Source organism: Bombus fervidus, chromosome 8 (genome assembly GCF_041682495.2).
Source record: "Bombus fervidus isolate BK054 chromosome 8, iyBomFerv1, whole genome shotgun sequence".
Classification (NCBI taxonomy): Eukaryota; Metazoa; Arthropoda; class Insecta; order Hymenoptera; family Apidae; genus Bombus; species Bombus fervidus.
In genome coordinates, this window is record NC_091524.1 from 361,591 (window position 1) to 386,407 (window position 24,817).

At 35.0% G+C, this 24,817-nt stretch overlaps 2 protein-coding genes and 1 long non-coding RNA gene across 7 annotated transcripts in view; 2 read left to right on the forward strand and 1 right to left on the reverse strand.

Annotated features, from left to right (window-relative positions):
* Nucleotides 1-517: 517 nt before the first annotated feature.
* LOC139990138 (uncharacterized) lies at nt 518-3,601 on the forward strand. 4 transcript variants are annotated; one of them, XR_011800496.1, is made up of 3 exons: nt 518-1,272; nt 1,387-2,057; nt 2,147-2,425. It is a non-coding gene; the product is annotated as an uncharacterized lncRNA (long non-coding RNA). The 4 variants fall into 4 exon arrangements; XR_011800494.1 differs by having other exon boundaries at nt 518-1,014; nt 1,096-2,057; XR_011800495.1 differs by adding an exon at nt 2,691-3,601 and having other exon boundaries at nt 519-2,057; nt 2,147-2,500.
* Nucleotides 3,602-4,890: 1,289 nt separating this feature from the next.
* On the reverse strand, nt 4,891-8,814 carry LOC139990135 (TNF receptor-associated factor 6). Of its 2 annotated transcripts, none has more exons than XM_072009081.1 (6): nt 8,612-8,814; nt 7,336-7,397; nt 6,995-7,125; nt 6,576-6,885; nt 6,357-6,505; nt 4,891-6,267 (listed from the first exon to the last, which is right to left on the reverse strand). In XM_072009081.1, the coding sequence occupies exons 2-6, from the start codon at nt 7,390-7,392 to the stop codon at nt 5,670-5,672; spliced, it is 1,245 nt and encodes a 414-aa protein (XP_071865182.1). In that variant the 5' UTR covers nt 7,393-7,397; nt 8,612-8,814; the 3' UTR covers nt 4,891-5,669. The 2 variants fall into 2 exon arrangements, with proteins under 2 accessions (XP_071865182.1, XP_071865181.1); XM_072009080.1 differs by lacking the exon at nt 8,612-8,814 and adding an exon at nt 8,429-8,605.
* Nucleotides 8,815-19,707: 10,893 nt separating this feature from the next.
* Znt77c (Zinc transporter 77C) overlaps nt 19,708-24,817 on the forward strand; it is a 30,779-nt gene continuing 25,669 nt past the window's right edge. Inside the window, exon 1 of the mRNA XM_072009078.1 lies at nt 19,708-19,852. The gene's annotated coding sequence lies outside the window, so the exon portion shown is untranslated. The remainder of the gene's footprint in view (nt 19,853-24,817) is intronic.

Sequence of the window (24,817 nt, forward strand, 5' to 3'; positions counted from 1 at the left end):
TATAAACCATGTGCAAACCGAAAACAGCGGGAGTAGAAAAGAAAGTGGGATGAATGTGTGTACATAGAGTTGCGAACATGCAACTAAGGGCGTGCAGCTAACTTGGCTCATGTGAATTTACTAAATACTGTTTATTTTACACCTTTACGCTTGATTAATTAATCTTATCAGAATACATCGACTGTAAGAACAAGAGACAAGGAAAGCAATTGAGACACAATAAGACACCTCATACGATTCATATTTAACAAATCAATTTAAAAAAGTAGAAATTAATTCATCCTCGTGTTACAGTGCACCGAGTGTACAGAGTGCCTAAGCTTTGGACTAGTCGGTAAACGACAGAAGCTGTGTATGTTAGGGATGAAACTGATCGATCGAAGCAGGCCCCGGTGTGCCGCGTAAATTGTTCCAACGAGAACGCAGTTATTTATAAATGGCCAAAATAAGAAAAATAAAGCTTCTATATATTTTTTATTTCATCGATATAACGTTTTTTTAGTTGAATTGTTGATACCGAATATGACTATAGATGCGAAAGGAGGACGGTTCAGTTAGCTGCATAGAAGAAAATGTGTAGGTTAGTTTGAATATGATATTCTACGATTGAATTGAATACTGATGGTACATTTGTCATTTAATGATACGTTCGGCTTTCTATCGCTCTAACATTAACTAATGTCGTTTGCCAAGTAGTCCGAAGAAACTCAGGCACTGTAGCACGAGGATTAAATTAATTTCAATTCTTTTGAACTGCTCTAAATATGAATTTTATGAAGTGTCTTGTTGTATCTCAATTACTCCATTTGTTTCTTATTTTTACATTCGTCGTATTCACAGTAGAACGACCTAAAATAAGGTAATGGCGGTAGGAGAAGATGTTTAATATGTTAAAAATGAAAATTACTAATCTCGATGTTTATAAGAATGTGGATAATTTCATCGTAATTCGCTAATAACTCTAGCAACTGAATACAATTCTAAATAAAAAAAAACATTGTCATTAAATTTCAGGTAAGCATAACCCAAAATATCAGTTATAAAAAAAAGAATTAAGTTATATATAAGAATAAAGTACGCTTGTTTACTTCGAAGCTTCGAGCGCGCGCAGGGGCATGAAATCGTCGGGCGAAAACGGCTCACTTTTTCACTGATTATCATCGTGTCTCCTTATTGTGACGTCATATTTAAAGTAACAAAACCGCTCTGTATTCTTGCCTAATTGTACTTCTAGCAACAACTCATAGATGGCGAGCGATATTTGACTGTGTAGTAAGCGCATATGTTACACTGTTGTCAATTTCATATATAGATAACCCTAGTAGATAACCCTATATATATCAATGAAAATAAATCGAAGCCATCTTGCCTTCACCCTATGTAAAGGCACATATCGTCCAGTTAAATCCAGTGGTGTGGACGTTTCCTCGAATTGTTAGTTAAATATCTCGAAATGACATTAAACAGAAGATTGACATAGAAAAAGCGCAAAGAAACTAAACGCAATAAGCTCAAAATAAAAGTAAAGAAGATATATTGGTTGATACGAAGATATTTCAAATGAGAACTTGAAAATAAAGTGCTGATATATCAGATGATCAGTACGAACGTACCAGCAAGCAAATCAAATATTGAAATACAACAAAGATTCCAATCAATTGAAAATTTTACAAATCATATGTAACACCCGTTGATATATAACCAACGAAGATACACTAGATAACTAGATAACTATAGATAACTAGATACAGCAAACGTCATGTTAAACGTTAAGCAAATAACAAGGCACAAAAAGTTACTAGCTGCAGAGTTAACATATCCCAAAAACCGTGTGTTCAGATTAAAATGACATAATCTGCTAGATCTGGCAAATTTCCTTTTTTGAACATAAGTACAATAAATCATTACGACAGGATTCAACTTGTTACTATATGCCACGAAATAAAGACAGCAAATTCTTAAAAGGAATTGATTGTAAATATCTTAAGATAAGATAAAAAAAGGTATTATCTAAAGTTAGTGTCCTACTTGTCCATTATAGCATACTATGCAAAACGGTATATTATTATTGTTGAATTTATTTACTACATAATTTCATTTGTTTCATAAAATAATTTTTTAATAGTGACTAATCAATAATTTATAGGGACTACTTTAATAGGGACAGAGAAACTATACGTGATCATTACAGAAGAGCTCAAGAACGAATCTGCGATTTTATTCCAGTTTTTTGCAAAACTTAAAGAGTTATTTGGTCAATAATGTTTCACAAGACACGATGATTTAAAGGATTGCGTAAGACGATGATTATGGGAACTAGCGGCGGAATCGTCTGATGAAGATATACAAAAACTCGTATAATGTTACGATAAATGTATAGTAGTATGTATACTAAAGTTACAAATCAAAAAATCTTTTTAAAATGCATTTTTATTGTTGTTATTTCAAAGCAGATATTACTTTTTGGGACTCGTACATAATACCATTTGCAAAAATCAAGGTAACCTAGACTCTTTATTGAAAAAGCAATCTTTTCGTAAAGTTATTGGAAATGCCATAAAAATGATGAATACTCTAAGACTATACATTATACACTTCGTATAAAAATTGATGATTTTTCACTATGTCGTACAGCTTTTTAGAGTTTGAACAACTTTTTGCTATACATATAATTATAGACTCGACTTCAGAAACTTCCGAGACATTTGCAGAAAACTGCAGGTACCACTGTAGTGTATTTCTGCTTGTAATTGTACATCTATTTGACCGCATACGTCAGTTTGGTTGCCGCTTATCTTCTGTTTGTAACTGTGAGTCCGACGAATATAAAGAACCCGTGCACAATGTATACATCCGAGGATGCAACAAATGTTTATTATAATTCACTTAAAACGTTGGCGCCGGCGCGACCCACCGGTGGGTCAGACGTGTCTGTCCCGAGGGGCGGCGATAGGTCACACATATATTTCACAAAATAGGTATAAAATAGGTTTATATTATCTTATCTCAACATTATAAGTAGACATACAATAGTAAAAACATATCAATTCAATATTTTAAACTTAACATAATTATTTCCTTTCATCATGCAATTTTTTAAAACAAGTTAGGCGGAGTGCCGGCTGGCTCTTACAACAATCACAATATGTTATTTTTTTGGTTCTTTTCGCGGCATACTTTTTACCTTTTTTTCTAGAAATGCGTTTACAACTTTCTTTACACCGCCGTTTCGTTTTGCTCGCGGGCCCTTGGTACGACTGCAGAAAATGTGGGCAGTACTTCATTTTTACTTAGCATCTCTTCTCTGGTGGGGATTCACTAATATTTAAAAGGTGATAAATAATTTCTTCACGAAATTTTAAAATTTTGATACTTTTAGTACCCCATCTTCTATGTACATACCACGCATTTACGAGGCAAGTCTCACATATTAATTCCATTACAATTTTTTATGTCATTTTATGGTTCTGCGCAAACAACTATAATAGGATGCCATCTAATCGGATAGATCCATCCCCTTTTTAGAATTATTATAAGAAAAAAAAAAAAAAAAAGATAATGTCTGGCTTTAATTTACTATTTTCCCCCTGAACAATAACACACCTATAGAAGTAGCTATAATAAATAGTAGAACACACCTAAAGATTTTTAGAAGTAGCTAGCATACATACTGGCCTTTTGTCAGTCTATTTTACGTAACTTAACACGATTTTCGTCGTGCATGTTCCTTACCCGCGCCGTTGTTATCCGACGGACATACATGACTATTCTTTTTTGCTGTACGGAATTGAAAACTTTGTTGATTTGCGCTATGAACGTTTCTTATAGAAAAATGTTCACAGAATTGCGTGCAATGGTCATAATTCGCGTCAGACCTCTACTTTTTGAGAAAAATCGAAAAGAGTACAAAATTAGGGCCAAAGCTGGTCGCGTTAGCTTTACTTAACATTTATAGATATATGCAAATTGATATTAACAAACTATTGTATATCAATATATTAGTTGAAGTCCACGGAATTTATTGAACCCAACAGGAATCGTATAGCCTTTGTAATTTTGCTATAAATTGAGGTCAATTGCGGTCGTGTCGAACAGTCTAATATGACCCACCGCCGTCCCACGAAGCAGACAGTGAATTTGGGCGCCGCCCTACGGAGAAAACCATGAATATCGGCGTCGGTGTCAACGTGTTAAGATGAAAATCATCAATGTATTGGGTTTGGGGTAGATCTTCAAATCTATTTTAATATCATTTTATGTCGTTTGCATATAATAATAACAAATTAATCATAAAAATAATAGGCAAATGAATAATTGATATTATTTTACGAGATAAAGTAATCATTATTATTTTATGCGTTTTGAGATATTGATAAGTATTGTCGGACGCCACGAGGCGGTCGGATTGGAAAATTTATTCTAATCATAAAATTAATACATTGATTATATTTATTTTTAATTGAATTTAATTGAAATAGACATTTCTTGCAGCCTCTCATATACATTGTGCACAGGATTTTTACGCCCGTTCAAACTTCGGTTACAAACAGAAGATAAACGGCCGGCGACCAAATTGGCGCATATAATACCATGTATATACTGTATTTACTGTAGTGATATCAGCAGTTCTTTACGAATGCTTGGAAATTAAACGGGACCGGTGGTTATGTGCATAAGGGAAAATTCACAAGGTTAATTTTTATAACATATTCAAAAGTTATCGACGTTGGGGAGTACGGAACAGTCCTATAAGATTACTAAATTTTTAATTAATTGGTATATTTAAAGGTATATGTCCGCTACTGTATGTATGTATCTAAAATATATTGTTATATGTTTCCGAAATCTCAAGGAAAAATATTTTAAGCATAATACATATATATATATATATATGTGAATTAAAAGTTTTATTTCAATTAAATATTTATAGACAAATATAATTAATTTTGATCACATTACAGGACGGATTACAGTTCCTTACAAAACACGCATAATATTTCACATGCATAAAAAGGCAACAGATTTTTACATTAAAATAAATACGTTTCTTTTCAGTACAACTTTAAGACATTCAATTGAATCAAGTGCGTACTTTTCGATAACAATGCAAATTTATATGATTCCGAATGGATGCGTTTCGGATTGAAACTTTACTTTAGGAAACACAAAATTATAGTCTTTTTTGTGTCATTTATTAGTTTTCGACCTTTAACTTCAGGAATGTAGCGGTTCAAGAGTTACCTGCATCTAAAATTGAGCGTTTTTAACGTAATTTACACTCTGAGTTACTTTGCCATTTTGTCTTCTATTTGACAATGAGTCATAATTCATTCAATGAGTGGAATCGCTGGTTCTATAAAAATGCACCTGAATGTGTTATATTATTCAAGTTCCAGGTTAAATGATACGCATTTGTGCCAAATCGAAGTTTTAAAGAATTGTTATCTGAATGATTGTATAATTTTATAAAATGTATTACAATACATAATATGAATATCATTATAATACTTAACATATTGTTATGTTAATTAGACATTCCATATACTTAAATGTTTCTTATGAATTTTTACTTGTTATATTAACATAAGGATGGAAATTTCTAGTAAATTTCTTAAAAACGGCTCTAATTTTAGACAAGGAAAAAAACCGATGTCACGAACATTTTTGAATTATATTGATATTTTAAATTTATCATAAACATGAACTTCTATCCTGAAAATTAAACAATCATTTTCCAAAAAATCAGGTAAATCTCGTATTCGCACAAATTCTGTATAACCAAAACTGCGCTTATTGAGTTCACATATTGGTTTTCTAAATGCTTCAAGATCTGGTCTTGATGAAGTTATTTCTCGTATATCTTTCTTCCGATTATCTGGGTGAACCAAAACAAAGTACATTGTTCCATTGAATGGCCAATCTAGACCATCATCATTTTCTGACTTCATTATATGCAGAAGGAGTGACAAAGATTCAGGATCTTTAGAAGATATATTAATTCTAGCACAAATCTTGTAACCATTAGGGCTCGTATAAAAGCCAGGACTATAAAACATTTTTAACGAATCATTCATCATGGTTTCAAGTTTCTCATGAAAACAATGTAATCTCCAAATATAAACTCCATTACAACTACGTAAAGATATTTCTTCCTGGCTAAATCGTAAAGAAGTTTGCAAAGTTGTGAGTTGAGTTTTGTAATTAGAAATGGTTATAGATAGTTCCTTGTTTTCTTGTTCCAGCACCACTATCCTTTCATATAAATTCCTAATAGAGGATAATATATTTAATTACAATAAAGTATTTAACATGTCCTATAGAAATTTTTTATACAATAGCATGCAAAAAGAATTTACTTTAATAAGTGTTGCCATTCTAATGGTGGTTCATTTTTTTCTATAGAAGTTGTATTTTTTGGTGGAGGATCCCATAATTTAGATTCTGCAGCTATAGCATTAACGTTATTTTTTGAAACAGATAGTTGTGTTAATATGTTCAGGATCATCTATGACATAGATGGAAAGTCATTACTATATTGTAACAAAATATGATTGTATTAAATAAAATAAACTAACAATTAAATGGATATTTATATTTCCTTCTAAATGTGCATGTAAATCCTCTTCAGTATGAAAAGTTTTCATGCAACCAACATTCTTAAAGGAACAATAGACAGTTTGTGAATCTGCCAGACTTCTTTTATACGAGCATCCATTTATATGTGCTTCCATATCCATTGGGGACATTTTAATCTCACAGCCAAATTGTTGGTAGAGACAAGGTATACGTTGTTGTGATATCTCTCTGCTTGTATATAAATCTCTGAATAAATCATTTTCAGATTTTAAACTTTTACTATCAACTGGACAACAAGCACCTTCTTTTCTAAAATATAAAAATTGGATTCATAAATGTAAAATATAAATATAATATGTTATATGTATATATACATATTTATGCATGTTACTTTATAACATCTTGAAATATAACTTACTGAAGCCAAGTGTATATACATTGCGAACAAAATTTATGACCACAAGATGTTAAAACTGGATCACGCAGCCAAGTTAAACAAATAGGACACTCGAATCTAGGTTCAAGGTATTCTTTCAAAGCATCACCACACTTCATATAATAGTTCAGTTACCAGAATAAATGAAACATAATAGGAGTGTTAACACAAAATGGAAAGCAAAGCCTTTTGAGATGTACATTGTAATAGCAATGCAACAAAATCAGTTTTTTACAGTTTTTAACAACAGAGAAAATGAAATGAAGTAAATATTACTAATATCTATAAGTTTAAATTCAATAAATATAAATGCACATACGTACGACAATATTTTCTTCAGCTATCTTAACATGATCTTTAAAATTGTCCGACTTGGCCATTTTATCTGTAAGAATTTATAATTTACTATATACACAATAATTATAATCTGTAATGTGATACAATTTTATCAGCATAAAAATATATCAGCAAATACGTTATTACTTGCAATTATTAAATTGTAAAAGTAATGTAATTTATTTGCAACTATGAATAGTGAAGTTTATACAAGGTATTTCAATTAAATTAAATATTCAAATTATTCTTTCTGCTATTAAAGGTAACAAACAATTTGCTAAAAACTTTAATGGTTTTAAGGCGTGTATTTGATAATATTTGCTTCTTTATAATGCAATGTTATTAGTTAGTAACAAGACAAATTCAATAAATGAATATACCATAATATTGAAGTGATCTTGTACAAGTAAAATGAATTTAAATAGATACAATATAAAAATAGTAAATTAGCATATTTTGTTACATGTTCGACAGATCAATAAATTTCTATAGAAAGCCGTGTATGTAACTCTACCATTAATTAATATTAATATATATAATATATAATAATATATATAATTATAATTAATTAATATATATGATATATAACAACGCATTTCGTCATTAGCAAATAATCTTTAAAATGATTTTAGGGACACGTTTTTATCATGATCAAGGTAATAATACATTGCATCTTATAAGGAAATAACCCAAAAATTTTCAATCTTTAATTTTGTTATGTATTTTTACATTTATATGTGAAATAGTAATTGTTCCTTATGTGATAAAGAACAAACTATTCCACATTTAAAATTGTATTAGGAGATAATTTATCTTTCTTTTCTCCAAAGATTTTTAATTTGTAATTTATGATATTTGGCTAGTAATATTGGTTTAATTGTAAGAGTCCAAATGCGTACTTTAAATCTATTTAAATTGCCCTTAATCATCTCTTTTCATCTTTAACAGCAACAGAAATAGTTTAAATATCCGATTCAAGTGAGGTACTCTGTATGAAACAATTGCATTGTATATGTATATGTATGTATAATAATTTCTATGTACACATATTTTGAGATATAACATTATGAAGATACCTACAACTATTGTAAAAGATGATATATTTTCTTCTCTCTTTATAATACAATTTTTTCAAAGGTATTTAAGAGTTTGTGGGATTTGTAGCCATTTTTAATTAAATTATGAGTCACTTTTTATAACATGAACATGAGAAAAGCACTTCGATTATATAAATTCGTATCATTAGAGAGGAAATGGGTGTACTTTTATGATTCTGATTGTTTCTGGACTAGTGCTGCACCATACGGTCAAGTGCTAAAGGTGGCACATGCAAGCATATACAAGAACCTATAAAAGTATGAACCTGTCCTGTTGAGTTGCACGCTAGCATAGACAAGAACCTATTGAGTTTCGCGCTACAAGAACCTATTTTAATTTTACGGTCTATGGAAAAGTTCATATCTGCTTATCTGTCCGAGATAGACAAGTATGAGAATAACAAAATCATATAATAATTAAACTAATTGTAAGTTGCCTAAGAAAGAGAAATTAATTATTTATTATATTTTTTTTGGGAAGAAAAGAGAATATTTTCTTTCAAACGATAATAGATCAATGGAGCAATGCAATAATTTTAATATACCATACACCATACAACATTTTCCATAAACCATTTAGATTCAATATCAACTCTTGGCACTCTGCATGTTAATCGTACTGGCATAAATATTTTTTCATCGTCGCATGGAACTATTATACATATCTTTTCTTTAGTAAGTACGATCGTGTTTGTTAAGACCAATTTAACGACCTTGCGCATGAGGTCATTTACTGTTGTAAAATGTTATAAATTCGTGAATTCCTAAACAATCAAGTGAGCCAAAGTCCTAGCTAGTAGCTATTAGCTACTTTATTATTATTTATTAGCTACTATATTAGCTATTAGTAGCTATTATTAGGATCGTAGCTCGTATGTATTCGCGATGCCTTCCGCGAGCTCGTCGTTTTTCAATTTATTGACGATTTCAGAGATTTGGGGATCGCGACGCTGTTCCGCTAGAAGCCAATCCTTTGAAATTTCGGCGAGATTAATCCTCTTTTCCTTGATCTCGCTAATAGAGGTAGGGTCGATGTCGACAGGGTTACGCGAGAAGAAATCTACATGAGACATGCGCTTACCTTCTCGGTACATGATGTCGAACGTAAAAGTCTGTAGATAGGCCCACCACCTATAAACCCGGTCACTCAAATTCACTTTATTGCTGGCTGCCTTCAACGAATTGCAGTCAGCAACAACAAGAAATTCCCGTCCGTGCAGATAGTGGCGAAAGTACTTAATGGCGTTTACAACTGCCAGCGTCTCTAATTCATTTCTGATACCTGGATTCCGCGGGACTCGTTCTTTTACTATAGTATTCTACTACCCGGTTTTTGCCGTCAATTTTGTGCATTAAAATTGCCCCATATCCGTCCGAACTAGCGTCCGTATGTAGTTCGATCGGGTAATTCGGGTTGAATATTACTAACACCGGCTCATTCGTCAGGACGGAAATTATTTTTTGTCTTATACTTTCGTGCCTATCTGTCCAAATTAAGTTTTTACTACCGGAAGTAAGCGCGTACAGCGGTTTCATTACTTGCGAAAATTTAGGTATGAATTTTCTAAAGTAGGAGGCTAAACCTATGAATTGCCTAAGTTGAGTGACAGTTGTTGGTGCAGATAAAGAAGTCAAAGCTTGTACTTTACCAGGGTTGGGGCGAACCTCTCCGTTGTGGATCACGTACCCGAGATAAAGTACCGACGTCTTTAGGAAAGAGCATTTGGAAAAATTGAAGGAGAACCCGGCGTTTACGAGGGTATTTAATACGATGTACAATCTATCCAGGGCTTCGTCTACCGATTCGGTAATAATTAAGACGTCATCTAGGTAAACGACGACGTAAGAGTATGCGAGGTCGCCCAAGGCGTTTAGAATGGCCTTCTGGAAAACGGACGGTGCATTCTTCAATCCGAACGGCATCGTTAGGTACTCGTACTGACCATTAGGAGTGACAAACGTTGTGTACTCCGTCGAACTGGGGTGAATGGGGATTCGATGAAACCCGCTGGCCATGTCCAGGCTAACGAAGTATTTCGCCTTTTGTAATCTCGCGATTTGGTCTGCAATAAGGGGTAGGGGATACCGGTCCGCGACCGTATTTTTATTTAATTCCCGGAAATCCACACACAACCTATCTGAACCGTCCTTCTTCTTTACGAGTAGTATAGGGCTCGCGAACGGTGAGTTGCTAGGCCTTATGATTTCCACTCTAATTAATTCGCCTATTCGCTCGCGTACTATGCCTCGCTCCGCCTCGCTTAGTCTATAGGGACTTCTTTGTACAGTGATGTTAGGGTCGATCAAACGTATTTTCAACTGTCCCGTCTTTACACGTCTACGCGGGAACCCCGTAATAAACGAACTCTTAAATTCTTCGAGAATAGAAACCAATCGGTCTCTATCCTCGCCGAGCGCCTCAGTGTCGAGTGTGTTAATATCAATTTCGTTTTCGACGGTTTTGTTACAACTGTTGACGGTCTTTGCCCTGCTAATAGTGAGAATATTTCGAGAAATATCTATGTTAAAACCTTGGCTTAGGATCTCGCGGCCTATCATGATGTCGCACTCTAGATAGCTGTCATCGAGGATATGGAAAGTTATCTCCAACGCAAAATCGTTGATGCGCACTACGGACGAAACTTGCGATGTACAGTTAATGCGATTGTTTCCTATCCCTCTCATCACTACTACATCGGTCGTTCTTTTGCCGGAAAATTTCGAAGCTATGGACTCTCTAATTAGCGAACATTCGGCTCCAGAATCGAAATAAAATGAAAACGACTCACCCAGGTGACTTAGTTTACCCGTTGGAGACTCCACCACGCAGGAGTTGACTCGACGTTCGTTATCAGAATCGCGGTTTGTTTTCCGCAGTAAAGGGCAGTTAGGCGCGATGTGGCCCTCCTCACGGCACTTGAAACAGGACACTTTGGATGATACAGCTGGTTGGCTTTTCTCCGGGCGTCGTGTAGTCTCCTGTCTCCCGGTCTTCATCCTCGTACGGCACTCCGCTATTTTATGCCCGGGGACTCCGCAATAATGACACTTAATCCGGGGGTCGGACAGCTTCCGTCGTTTTGCTTCGGGGCCTGCCGATGGAGTTCTTGACGAAGGCGTCAGCCTCTTCTTCGCGTAATGAAAAGCGTTCATTTCCGCCGCAAATTGATCCAGAGTCTTCACGTCGCTTGTAACCGCTATCTTCTCGACACGCTCGTCGCGCAAACTCAGGTGATAAAGAACGGCGGCGTTGACTATTTCAGTTGTTGTTAAATGTTCCCACCTTGCTCCAAGGAGAAAGCGGAGACGCATACCATAGGCTCCCGTAGATTCACCCTCCAGCTGAGGTTCGGTCAGCATCTTCATTAACGCTGAGGTTGCCGTCTCTTTCCCACCGAAACGCGCAAGGAATTGTTCTTTAAACTTTGCCCAAGTGAAGTCTGCGACGAACGGTATATGCGTGAGCCACTGCGCGGCAGTGCCCTTCAGCGCACGGCTTACGGTGAGAAGTAATTCGTTATTTTTAATGGGCCGTTCCTCCATGAGCCGACTGGCGGTTAAGCACCATGCGGCTGGATCGGCGCCTGCGTTTTCAGGATTAAATTCTGGTAAGGATACTTCCTTCGGTTCCACGCTCACCCTTTGTCCTCTTGATTGGTTCATGATGGCCATAGCCATAGCCATAGCTCATAGCTGGTCCAACGTTATAGACAGCGACGATCCCACTTCTGATGTCGGGTTTGAGTTGTTGGGGCTTGGGTTATGGGCGTGTAAAAAATCTTCGCCTGGGTTGTTCATTGTTGTTGCACAAACAAGACAGCGTTTATTATCACGGATACAGATGAAATAAGATCGACCAGTGACCGCGGTAACTAGACGCTAATGGCAATGACCTTAGGTTCGATATAGCGAATCCACGGTCCACGGGCTCACTCTTTATTAAACTCAGAATAGAATTTCTATGCATAAAAGTATCGCTCGCTATGACGCTCTTTATATTGCTCTCTAGACGATGTGTCATTCACCAAGGAGATCACAAGAATAATTGACTGATGGAAACTTTCCTCTCCTTACGATTGCGTTAGCTTTGTTTAACGTTGGCCCGGGATACCAACAAAACTGCTGCTGTTGCTAGGCAGACCCGCGTAGCTGCGACATTGCTCTTGCCCGGGGTTTGATTGTTAATACAACGTGTGTCTCATAATATTGGTACTTCTCTGTTAGGTGGAACGTTCATCCCGTGACCGCGGCTACGCTCGGCGACCGGTTGTCGCCTCGAGCCTAAGCTCATTGTCTCAAGTTTCGAATGACTGTGTCTGGGTTATTCTGTGAATGCTATTTAGGTTTTTCCAAGTAATTCCAACGGGTGACCCCGTTGTCCTTTCATCTCCGACATATAGTCTCGCTCGGGCAACCGAGGCGAACAGATGTGTGTAAGCAAACGTGTGCTCCAGTCAAGTGATTCAGAGAAGTGTTACGAATAGTGATAGTGACAAACAATGCAACAGCAGATATCAACGATCAAGATTGCAACCAATGGAGAAAAATATTACATAAAAGGGTCGTCAGATTTACCAGGCTTACAGCAACAACAGCAAAATAATAACAACCAAAATGATATGGAAATAGAAGAAATGGAAGAGCAGCGGAGACAGGAGGAGTGCAGACACGACAACAAAATAAGTTACCAGGACGAAAACTGGAAGCTAGCAAAGACTAGCAAAAAACGTAAAATAATTCCAGGCACAAATACTGCAGGAAACCCAGATACAGGAAAGCAGCGATGGCTGCAAGAATTACCTTTAAGAAACTCCTTCAGCTCACTAACGGAAGAAATAGACAATGACCCGACAAGCAAAACCACAACTAAAACACCTTACATATCAAAACCACCACCAATATTTGTTGAGGCCCAAATAATAGACCCGCTTATTGATCTACTAAACAATATAGTCGGGAAGGATAACTACACAATAAAACAAACAAAATTAGAACAAGTAAAAATTCAAACAAACACCCCAGAAGTTTATAGGAAAGTGATAAATGAACTAAAGGAAAAAAACGCTATATACCACACGTACCAACTCAAAACAGAAAGGAGCTATAAAATAGTTATAAGAGGTTTACATCCAAAAACTAACACAAAAAAATTAAGTGAAGAATTAGGAAAAATTGGCCATGAAACAAGAGCAATAAACAATATGACAAGATACGATACGAAGCAACCATTGCCATTATTCTTAATAGAACTGGAACCCAGAACCAATAACAAGGAAATCTATGAAATCAAAAAAATACTAAATACAATTGTAACAGTGGAACCACCATGCTACAAAAAAGATATACCACAATGCATGCGGTGTCAACAATACGGACACACAAAAAATTATTGCAACAGAAGCCCGGCATGTGTTAAATGTGCAAAAAATCACCTAACAATACATTGCCCATACACAGGAAAAATAGAAGAAGTTAAATGCTATAATTGTAACGGAAACCACCCAGCCAGCTACAAAGGATGTGAAATAAGGAAACAAATACAACGTAAACTGTTTCCTCCACTTCGCAACAGATCACACAATGACCATCAACCACAACAAAGTATAACGGATAATGAAACAACATTGAAAGCACAACACGAACTAAACGCTATAAGCAGAAACATAGATCCCCAAGGTAAACGAAGCTACGCACAAGTAACTAAAAACATTAGCAAACCAACGCTTACAAACAATCAGAATGAAAACAATAACATCGAAGACGTTACAGACATCAAAGAAATGCTCAAACAATCCATTAAAGGTATGGAAATGTTAGGAAAAATGGTAAGTGATCTAAACACAATACTAAGACAACAAGCACAACAAACAACAATCATGTTACAACTACTCACTAACTTGCTAAGTAAAAAATAGAGATGGACATTTTGAAAATAGCAGTCTGGAACTCCAATGGCTTGCAACAGCGAGCCCACGAAACAAAAATATTTTTGTATAAAAATAATATTGATATACTACTTGTCTCAGAAACACATTTCACCCTAAAAAACTACATGAAAATACCGTACTACACCATATACGATACCAAACATCCCTCAGGTAAAGCACATGGAGGAACTGCAGTAATAATAAAAAATGACATCAAGCATCACTTACATAGTCAAACAAATCAAGAACACCTACAAGCAACCACTGTCACAATACAAACCAATGACAATTACTTCCAGATGTCAGCAGTATATGTACCTCCGAGACACAAAATGACACTTAAAAAATGGGAAGAGTACTTCCAATCCTTAGGCGACAAATATATAGCGGCAGGAGACTTTAATGCAAAGCACACATTATGGGGTTCGAGAATTAGCACGCCGAGAGGTAGAACATTGGAAAAATACATTAGAAGCAGCAACCTCAACGTACTATCTACAGGAAAACCAACGTACTGGCCGACAGACCCCAATAAAATACCTGACCTGTTGGATTTTGCAGTAACAAAAGGGCTAAATGTAAGCAAATTAAAAATAGCAACCAGCCTCGAGCTTAACTCCGACCATACACCAATTATAATAGAATATACAAGCAAACCACTACTTTATAACAAGTCAGAGTCGCTTTGCAATAAAACCACCAACTGGCAAACTTTCAAAGAGCTGATCGAAAACAAAATCAACTGCAATATCCCGTTGAAAACACCTGAACACATTGAGCAGGCAGTAGCAACTTTGACAGAAATAATACAGGAAGCAGCGTGGGCAACCACCACCTATGAAACAAATAGCAGGCAATCAAAAATTATTCCGCAGGACATCCCAGACAAAATCAGGGAAAAAAGAAAAGCGAAAGCAAAATGGCAAAAACAGAGAACACGAGAAAACAAAAAAAACCTAAATAAACTTGCAAAGGAACTAAAGAATAAAATAAGGGAACATCATAATAACGAATTCTCAAAATTCATCGAATCACTATCCGCGCATGAGAATACCGACTACTCCCTATGGAAAGTTACTAACAAAATTAAGAAAACAGTAAAAACAATCCCAGCAATCAGAAAAATGGACAACACATGGGCCAGAACCAACGAAGAACAGGCAGAAGAATTCTCAAAGCACCTACAAAATATATTTTCGCCGTATGAAATTAATAACAGCATCCCTGGATGGCAAACAAATGAAGAAGTGGAAAATGCCAGCAACACAACTGATAAACGCTGCACCATACTCAGCACAACAGCGCAAGAAGTTAAAAACTTAATTGAGGCAACAAAGACAAGTAAAGCACCAGGATTTGACTTGATCAATGGGAAAATCTTAAAAAACCTTCCCCCAAAGGCAATAAGACTAACAACGATAATATTTAACGCAATTCTAAGAATACAGTACTTTCCTACACTATGGAAAATAGCACAGATAGTGATGTTACCCAAACCAAACAAAAACCCACATCTAACTGCATCCTACAGGCCGATATCATTACTACCTGCGTTTTCCAAATTATTAGAGAAAATAATATATAACCGCTTAAAACCAACAATAGAAAAAGAAAAACTAATACCGAACCATCAATTTGGATTCAGGAATAAACACTCCACAATAGAACAAATGCATAGACTCGTCAATGAAATCTTACAGTCGCTTGAAACAAAACAATACTGCACAGCACTCTTTATGGATATCGAAAAAGCATTCGACAAAGTTAACCATGAAAAACTTCTTCAAACAATTAAAAAGCAATTTCCAGAACAAATCTACAAACTACTCAAATCTTACTTAAACAACAGAACCTTTGTAGTAAAAATAAATGATGCATACTCTGAAATTAAGGACATCAAGGCAGGAGTACCACAAGGAAGTGTCTTAGGACCAATATTATACACACTATACACGGCAGATATACCAACAACTGTCAACAGTAAAACACTGACGTTTGCGGACGATACGGCCATACTAGTGAGGCATGCAAATCTAGAAACGGCCGCCGCACTACTACAAGAACACACTACAAAAATAGAAAAATGGCTGCAAAACAAACAAATAAAAGTGAACACCAGCAAGTGCAACCACATAACATTTACACTTAGAAAAGGAAAAACACCAGATATTCAACTGAACGGCGCCCACATAGCACAAACAAAGCAAGTCAAATATCTGGGAATAAATTTAGACACACGCCTTACATGGAAGCACCATATAAAATCAATAATAAACAGAATAAGTGCAAAAAGGAAGCAGATGTACTGGTTAATCAATGGAAAATCTAAATTAAGCACAATGAATAAACTAAATATATACAAAACAATAATCAAACCAATCTGGACATACGGAGTCCCATTATGGGGGACGGCAGCAATGAGTCACATAAGCAAAATAGAAATAGAGCAAGCAAAAATTTTAAGGACAATAGTTAACGCTCCATGGTACGTCAGAAATGAAGACCTACGAAAAGATCTAAAAATTCCAACAGTCAAAGAGGAAATCGCTAGATACGCAAAAAAGTACAAAGAAAGACTTGCAGCACACCCAAACCAGCTGGCTGCTGAAACAAATAAAACCAAAATAGAAAGAAGACTGAAGAGGAAGCATCCCGCAGACCTCGAAATAGAGATGCAATAGGAAAGCTAGAAGATGGAACCCCGCTGGGGGTAACCATCCACATGCTATATTTTATTTATTTTTTTTATTTTTTTATTTTTTATTCTTTTATTCTCTAAGCTATAACATTTTACCAAATGTCCTTCTGGACAAATTGTAAAAATTTAATAAAACAAATAAAAAAAAAAAAAACCGAATGATGCGTCGGCATCTGGCGACCATCTTACCCAAAGAATGGGGTTTGTGTGTGGCCGCTGGAATGTTTCATTGTCAAGTGCCGGTACGGCCAATTCTTTAAAGGAAAGCTATGTAACTTCGTATCTCTATTAGGTGGAACGTTCATCTCGAGGTCGTGGCTACACTCGGAGACCGGTCGTCGCCTCGAGCCCAAGCTCATTGTCTCAAGTTTCGAATGGCTGTGTCTGGGTTATTCTGTGAATGCTATTGAGGTTTTTCCAAGTAATTCCAACGGGTGGCCCCGTTGTCCTTTCATCTCCGACATATAGATATGTATATATATTGTTCCATATATATTGGTTAGACGAAGTGTACGAAAGGCGAATACAATAATATGTTCTACGTGGTTGATAAATGAGTGATTCCGTTCAAACGGCGATCGTTCATTGATGAAGACAGGCGAAGACTTTCCTTGCTCTCGAAAGAAGGCTCTTCGCGAAGGTGCGATCCGAAGAAAAATTCTTTGATGCTTGCTGCAAATTTATGATGTACAAGCGCCGGACACAAGAGACCCGTTACACATGATCTTTTGTAGTCTAACAACAAGTAAAAGGCTGTCCTTCTAGGGTTGGGAGGATTTAATTTCTCTTACAGTAGTATATGTAAATTCGGCCAGTCGCGGGGAGACGCATTCACGAGGAGGCGCGTCAACGGGAGTCGTAAATTCCCGTTACGATTGTATCAATCGACACCACGAGCAGGTCGATCCCCGTATTTCTTTTGGGATAATAGGGGTAGTGCAGTTGGAATAAAACTGTAGTCTACAGTTTTATTAATATATATATTTATTTCTATTTTGCACGGATACACACTCTCATACACAAGCGAAGTCGGTGAATTTGATTACTTAGACGGAACGTAGAGTTAATATGATGCCCGATTATCGTACGAACAGTTGACTTGACTGTCGCGAGGGCTTGAAGAGCCAAAGGAACCCGGGAGATGTGTGGCACAGACTGGCCTAGACTCGACTCACAGTTCGTTCTTTCGCCATCTCAGGAGTGGGAGACTTTCTACCGTCTTAGGTAGTGGATGATATTGTTTTTTGGGATGAAGTCCCTTTTTTCTTTGTATACACATCCGCTCTTTCCGTATGACAGATACCTGTTTTATTCGTGATTGTTACCAGCACGTAATAAATTCCAGGTAGTGATGAATAGCCCGCTGTAAACGTAAAGTACTTTTTGGGACTCTACGTCCCGTAATTTTAGTGCAGACCAATTGACCCATCTATATACGTTAGACATTAAACTATCGTTAGAGTATATGGTGGGTCCTTGGGTCTGTAGAAGGTCAGAATAACTGTATGAGGGCCGTTGACAGTCAAGTAATAAGGGCTGACTTGTTGGCCGCTTTATACGGCGTAACAGTATATGATATTGCCTCTGATCTAAACTAACGACGGTAATATTAGAAATCGTCAAGTCCTTTGGATCCACAGTCAGTACATATATACTCATCACATGTTATGCACTGCATAGTACGAAGCACACTATCTTCATTTAAGTGACTTATACCATATTTCTCGTGATGATGTACTCAAATGTCATTTTCGTTATTATTTTTTCTAAGTTTATTGATTTATTTCTTTAACTGCTTTCGTTCATCGATTTTTATATTTTAATCGTTATTATCAAACGTTTAAAGATAGCAACACATATGTATTAAAAAGTAGAAGGTAGTTTTTTCAGTAGACGATATTTTACATGATGATTTTGCTTCGTATGACAATGTTCCAAAACACACGAACATGATTTTACAATTAAATGCGCAGAAAGAAATGATCATTAACAAGTTTTGAGATATAAAGCAAATAGGTACTATTTATATATTTCTTTATGTAACTTATCTACTCATTACTAAAATACTGCATGCAATACATTTTCTAAAATTGTCGAGTAAAATTGGAACGCTTGAAAACACAAGAAACTTAATAATTTATTGCAGTGTACGTGTTTTGTAATAAATTTTTGCTGACGCACACTTGGACCTGGTGGAAATAGTCGCCAGTTTTTTTCAATTAATACGAAGATAAAGATGATCCGTAAACTTCTATACAGGTTTTCCCAATATTGTAATTAAAAAAGAGAAATTCTAAATACATTGCTATTTTGATGACTAGGAACTGCGTATCTTGTTAATAAATTGACTGAAAAGTTTTTTGAGCAAACTTTCTGTGTACGTGCAGTGAATTCGCAGAAGTATTCAAATTAATTAAATCTATAATAGTTCCCGATAAATAAAGTTAAATGAAATATTACATGAGTTGTATCTCCTCCCATCGACTTTTGACTTTCAACAATTAGATACAAGTGATGGCCATCCGTTATCACAAAGCTGTCATGGTTCCATGTTTGTATGCTGATTGTCCGATAATGAAAATGATAATCTTGGGTTATCGGGTGCTGCCTACTTTTCCGATAACTACAATGGTCAAAGATACAGCTCAAGCAAGCTCGAAGACAAATGGTCGATCGCTGTCAAGTCATTTACGGCTGTCTCGTTCAACATCGGTGAAAGTTTAACGAGGAGGAAGCGTTTTTTTACATTACACCGTGAATATCAAGAGAAATTAAGAAGATTGTAAGTTATTTTCTATAATATATCGTATAATAATATTATTATATTAGTTAGTGATGTTAATTATGCAAAGAATAGCAGTCAAATAGCATGGGTTGCGAAACATTTTTTTTTTTCAAATGATTCAACTTCTCTGTGTTTATTTCTTCAAGTCGTGTTGAGATATCAGAATCGTTCCGTAGATAAGAAAACTGCTAAAAACAGTATGCGGTATGATAAGTGGTACGACGAAGAAGAGAAGATTGATCTTTAGAGGAAATATTGTTACATAAATTAACTCGTTTAGATGATAAGATTTCATGTTAATCGGTCTATTTAGTTTATTCTTTTCTAATATTTCAGTACGCTAAATAAAATGTCTTGACGATAACTTTGCCAGTAGTTAGTATCAGAATAGTATACCGATTTGTGAATTGTACAAATTAATAATGAATGAATTAGCAAACTATAAATTTAGATTATCCATTAAAAGGTATGGTAATAATATATTTTACTACTTACTATTGTATTTACTACATATGTAACGTGTCTTAATTAAATGAGATCAACTAAATGTCTGCCTCTTATGTGAAGAGATAAATGTAACGATGGAAGGAATTTTTTCTCAAGGCCATTTTTTCGCGAGATTTTCATATGTAAAATTAAAATATGAAAAATGAGTTCTATTGATATTTATACATTCAGAGTGAATTATATAAAACAAACATTAATAATAGTAGGTAAGTTTTTAAAATTATAAGGAATCGATTCCCATATAAATGTAACGCACTACTGTTGCTCTCTTTTAAAGTTAGGAAATGTTAGGTTAGGTTATTAGTTAGGCAAAGTTAGGAAATATGCACAGAAAAGAAAAAAGAAACTTTTGAAACAAGTCGAAACTAAAGAGGCCAATTAAGTTTTTTTTAAATATTGTAAAGTCATACATATCAATATGTCTTTATGCATTGGCCGATGTTTTCCTTTGTTCCATGTAGGAAAGTATTAAGTTTTTCACGCCAGAAAATCAGCTCTGAGATATTCATTATTATTGTTGTTTTATTTCAAAAGTATATCAGCGACAACACATTTTCTTAACGATATTATGGGCTATAACTCGTCGTTATTTAGCCTTACCATAATTTACGAGTAGGATGAGGCATCGATGGGGACCTCGAACAGAGTGCTTGAGTGAATGTTTAGAAAATCGATAGTTGACAACTCGAAATTGCCAAGCTGTGAGGTGAAAGATAGTTTGCTGGTGGCAAGCGATCTGTTAACTATTTTGACTTGAGTGTTTGTTTCTGAATCCAAATTGGTGATCTGATATTAATTTTTCTTCCTCTATTAAGAATTTAAAATGGGCACGATTTTGGGAATTCTAGTTAGTACTAAGCTCTCGGCGAGTTTTCTGCTGTCTGCCTGAGAGTAGAAATTTACCAAGGTACTCTCAAATGGGCACACAATTGGACAATAAGATCACCAATTTGGATTGAGAAACAAACAATCCACGATCGAGGAAATGCACAGGCTCGTCAAACGAAATTTTACTAGCAATAGAAAAGAAACAATACTGTACAGCCCTCTTCGTGGACATCGAGAAAGCATTTGACAAAGTGAACCATGAAAGCCTCTTACAAACAATCAAAAAACATTTCCTGGAACAAATCCACCACTTACTCAAATTATACCTAAGCAACAGAACCTTCGTAGAAAAAATAAAGGACATATATTCTGAAGTTAAAGAGAAGAGGGGTACCGCAAGGAAGCATCTTAGGACCAATATTATACACACTACACATGGCCGACCTACCAACAACTACAACAGCAAAATATTGACATTCGCGGACGACACGACCGTATTAGTCAGGCACGCTACTACAAGAGCATATCACAAAAATAGAAAAATGGCTACAAGGAAAACAAATAAAAGTAAATCCGAGTAAATGCAACCATATTACATTTACACTACGAAAATGGAAACTACTAATATCCAATGGAATAGCACGCACATAACACAAAGAAGGCAAGTTAAATACCTAGGACTCCACTTAGGCACACAACTTACATGGAAGCAACATACTAAATTAATTATAGACAAAATATGGATAAAAAGAAGACAGATGTACTGGCTAACTAGTCGAAATTCTAAACTCAGCATGTAAAATAAACTAAAAATTTACAAGACGATAATAAAACCAATTTGGACGTACGGAATACCACTATGGGGGACAGCAGCAATATAGACACACAATGTTACATAAATAAACTAGAGTCGCTACAATCGAAGATACTCAGAACAATAGTCAACGCCCCATGGTACGTCAAAAACGAAGATATACGCAAAGACCTAAAAATACCAACGGTTAAAGAAGAAATCGGCAGGTACGTAAAAAAATACAAAGAAAGAACGACGACACATCCAAACCAGCTGGCTGTTGAAGCGAGCAAAACTCTCATATAAAGACTAAAGAGAAAACACTCCATCGACCTCACTAAAGAAATAAAATAAAATTCGAAGATAGCTGGGAGTAGCTATCTATATGTTAGTTAGCAGTAAAGCTAGAAAAATTTACCGAATGTCCAGCTGGACAAATCGTAAAGTACAAATTAAATAAAAAAAAAAAAAAAAAATTCGACAGTATTCTCGAGAGAAACTACCAAAAGAAACTCTCAAATGAATACTTACAATTAGCATAACGCGTGCAAAGGTCAGTGGATAACGAGTTAGAGCAACTTTGATGAAGACGCATTAAGACGACAATAGCGATCAGAGGAGCGGACATTTCAGAGCTGAAAAGCTATTACTACGACCGGATGTTGGTAACTAACTCTTTGACGACCTATTCTAAAGTTTGTTGCGGAATTGTATACATATTGTGTTATTTCAATGTATAGAACGTTTAAAGCGGTAGAGATATGCTGAAACATGTGATTAGTGATAGTAATGCGAAGTTCAAAAGGTACTTATAAATTCGAATCAAATCTAATACCCAAGGTTCGTTCTAAATATAAAACCTCGATAGAAAATTTTCTATCAATTGTTTTATCTACCAAATATTACGCATTCTGTGTAATTTTGTACTTTCTAATTTTCTATAGTTAAATGCATAAAAATCCGCAGTCTATTCACAAGAAATAATAGTTCATTCATTGTACTTGCCAAATATTCGATCTACAAACTGTTTTCGAATCATGGAACAGGAACTTGCAAGTTTAGATAACTATTTTGATATTTGAAGGAATCGAGCCATCACAAGTAAGTATATGTAAGTACATTACAAATGTAAACGTATCGCAGAAGAACTGTATGTAATTAAATCATGAAGTTGTGGATCTTATAAGAAATGTTGTTTTTATAGAACCTATTAATTTTCATTCGGTATCAAGCTAAAATAGATTAATTTTTACAATATTGATATTGAATAGTGGATAGGTCTGATTTCTGATTATTAGAATGTGTCATTATCTAAAAATCTTTTGTAATACAATAATAATATCAAAGTAATGGAAATAGTTTTTGAAAGAATATTTACACATAAACATGTTTAGTGTTCGAAATGTATGAACGAGGAACGATATATTCCATGTATGACGAAGCATCAAGATTATATCTTGAAATATTTAAGTGGACAAGGCTTTTTCTTTCCAGTTCTTTCATTTTTGAACCATAAGTCACATCAATTTTTTTTAAATGGTAGACAATTCGATCAATTAAGATAACGAATAGCAGACAGTCCGACATTAATGCAGATAATGATATTTAAATGTGAATATATGTATAGCAGCAAGTAGAAATACATATAGTAAATAGTAAAATATATTGTTCTTATGTACATCTTTTAAGATGAACATTAAATTTGATTTAATGATTAGTCTGATAATTCTAATTCCATGAGAAAATAATCATTCATCATTAATTTGTACACTTTGTTGAAATGCAAATGCTATTTACAAATTGACCAAAATGTCCAGATGTTTATGGATGTTCCAAGTACGAAAACAGTAATTTTCACGCCAAATTATAGGGTAATTAGGGCGGAAAGGTTAACTAAACTAGTATCGAAGGTCAACACGTAAACGGGCGATTTGTCAATAGTAGAATGGAGTAGAACCTCGTTTATCTGTATGGATTGGGGACAAGGCATTTCGAATAGCCGAATATGTAGTTCCTAAAATAATGGCTCACTATATCTAAAGCACTCACTCCAATTCTTCTTATTATATACGTAATATTCTTCTTCAAATATTAAAATCTCTAAATCTCTGAAAGTATTTTGGATAAAAACAGATAATGATATATATTAGTATATTCGTTATAAGAATATTTGATTGTACATGTATGTATTGGGTCGCCTGGGAAGTTCGTTCCAATTTACATTTCGATTCCGATTTGATATACATTTATGGGACTATACAAGTGCCATTTTGTTTCACAACCTTTCTCCATTTTTCACGCAACTTGAATATTCCATCCTTCCACAACCTCTCAGGTTTTTCGGCGAAAAACTTTTCAATATGATCTTTCATGTCGACCAAATTCCTTAAGAATCGGAACGAATTTTCCGGGCGATCCAATAAAATTGAAATTACTCTCGATTGTAGTTCGGATAATAAAGGCTCAGCATTAACTCTTGTTCGTATCGTTGATACGACGCGACCGTAATCTGCAGGTATATAAATAAGGTTCTATCGTATTGTATTGTATTGTACAGAATGCATATCCTACTCAGTAATTTGGAAAAAATAACTTTCGACAAGTCATAATCTAAACATTCCTCTTTAAACGTGTCATTCCTACTAAACATGCGTAAAAGACGCATACATCTACACATAATGTTTATATTCTTGATTCTCTACGTCGTTTAAATAAATTTCCTGTAATTTTTATCTATACGTCACACTATCAATGATTGTATTATGGAATGCAGTATCAGTAAAATACTACATTTTTACATTAAATACGAAATGCATCAAAAACGGTTTGAATTT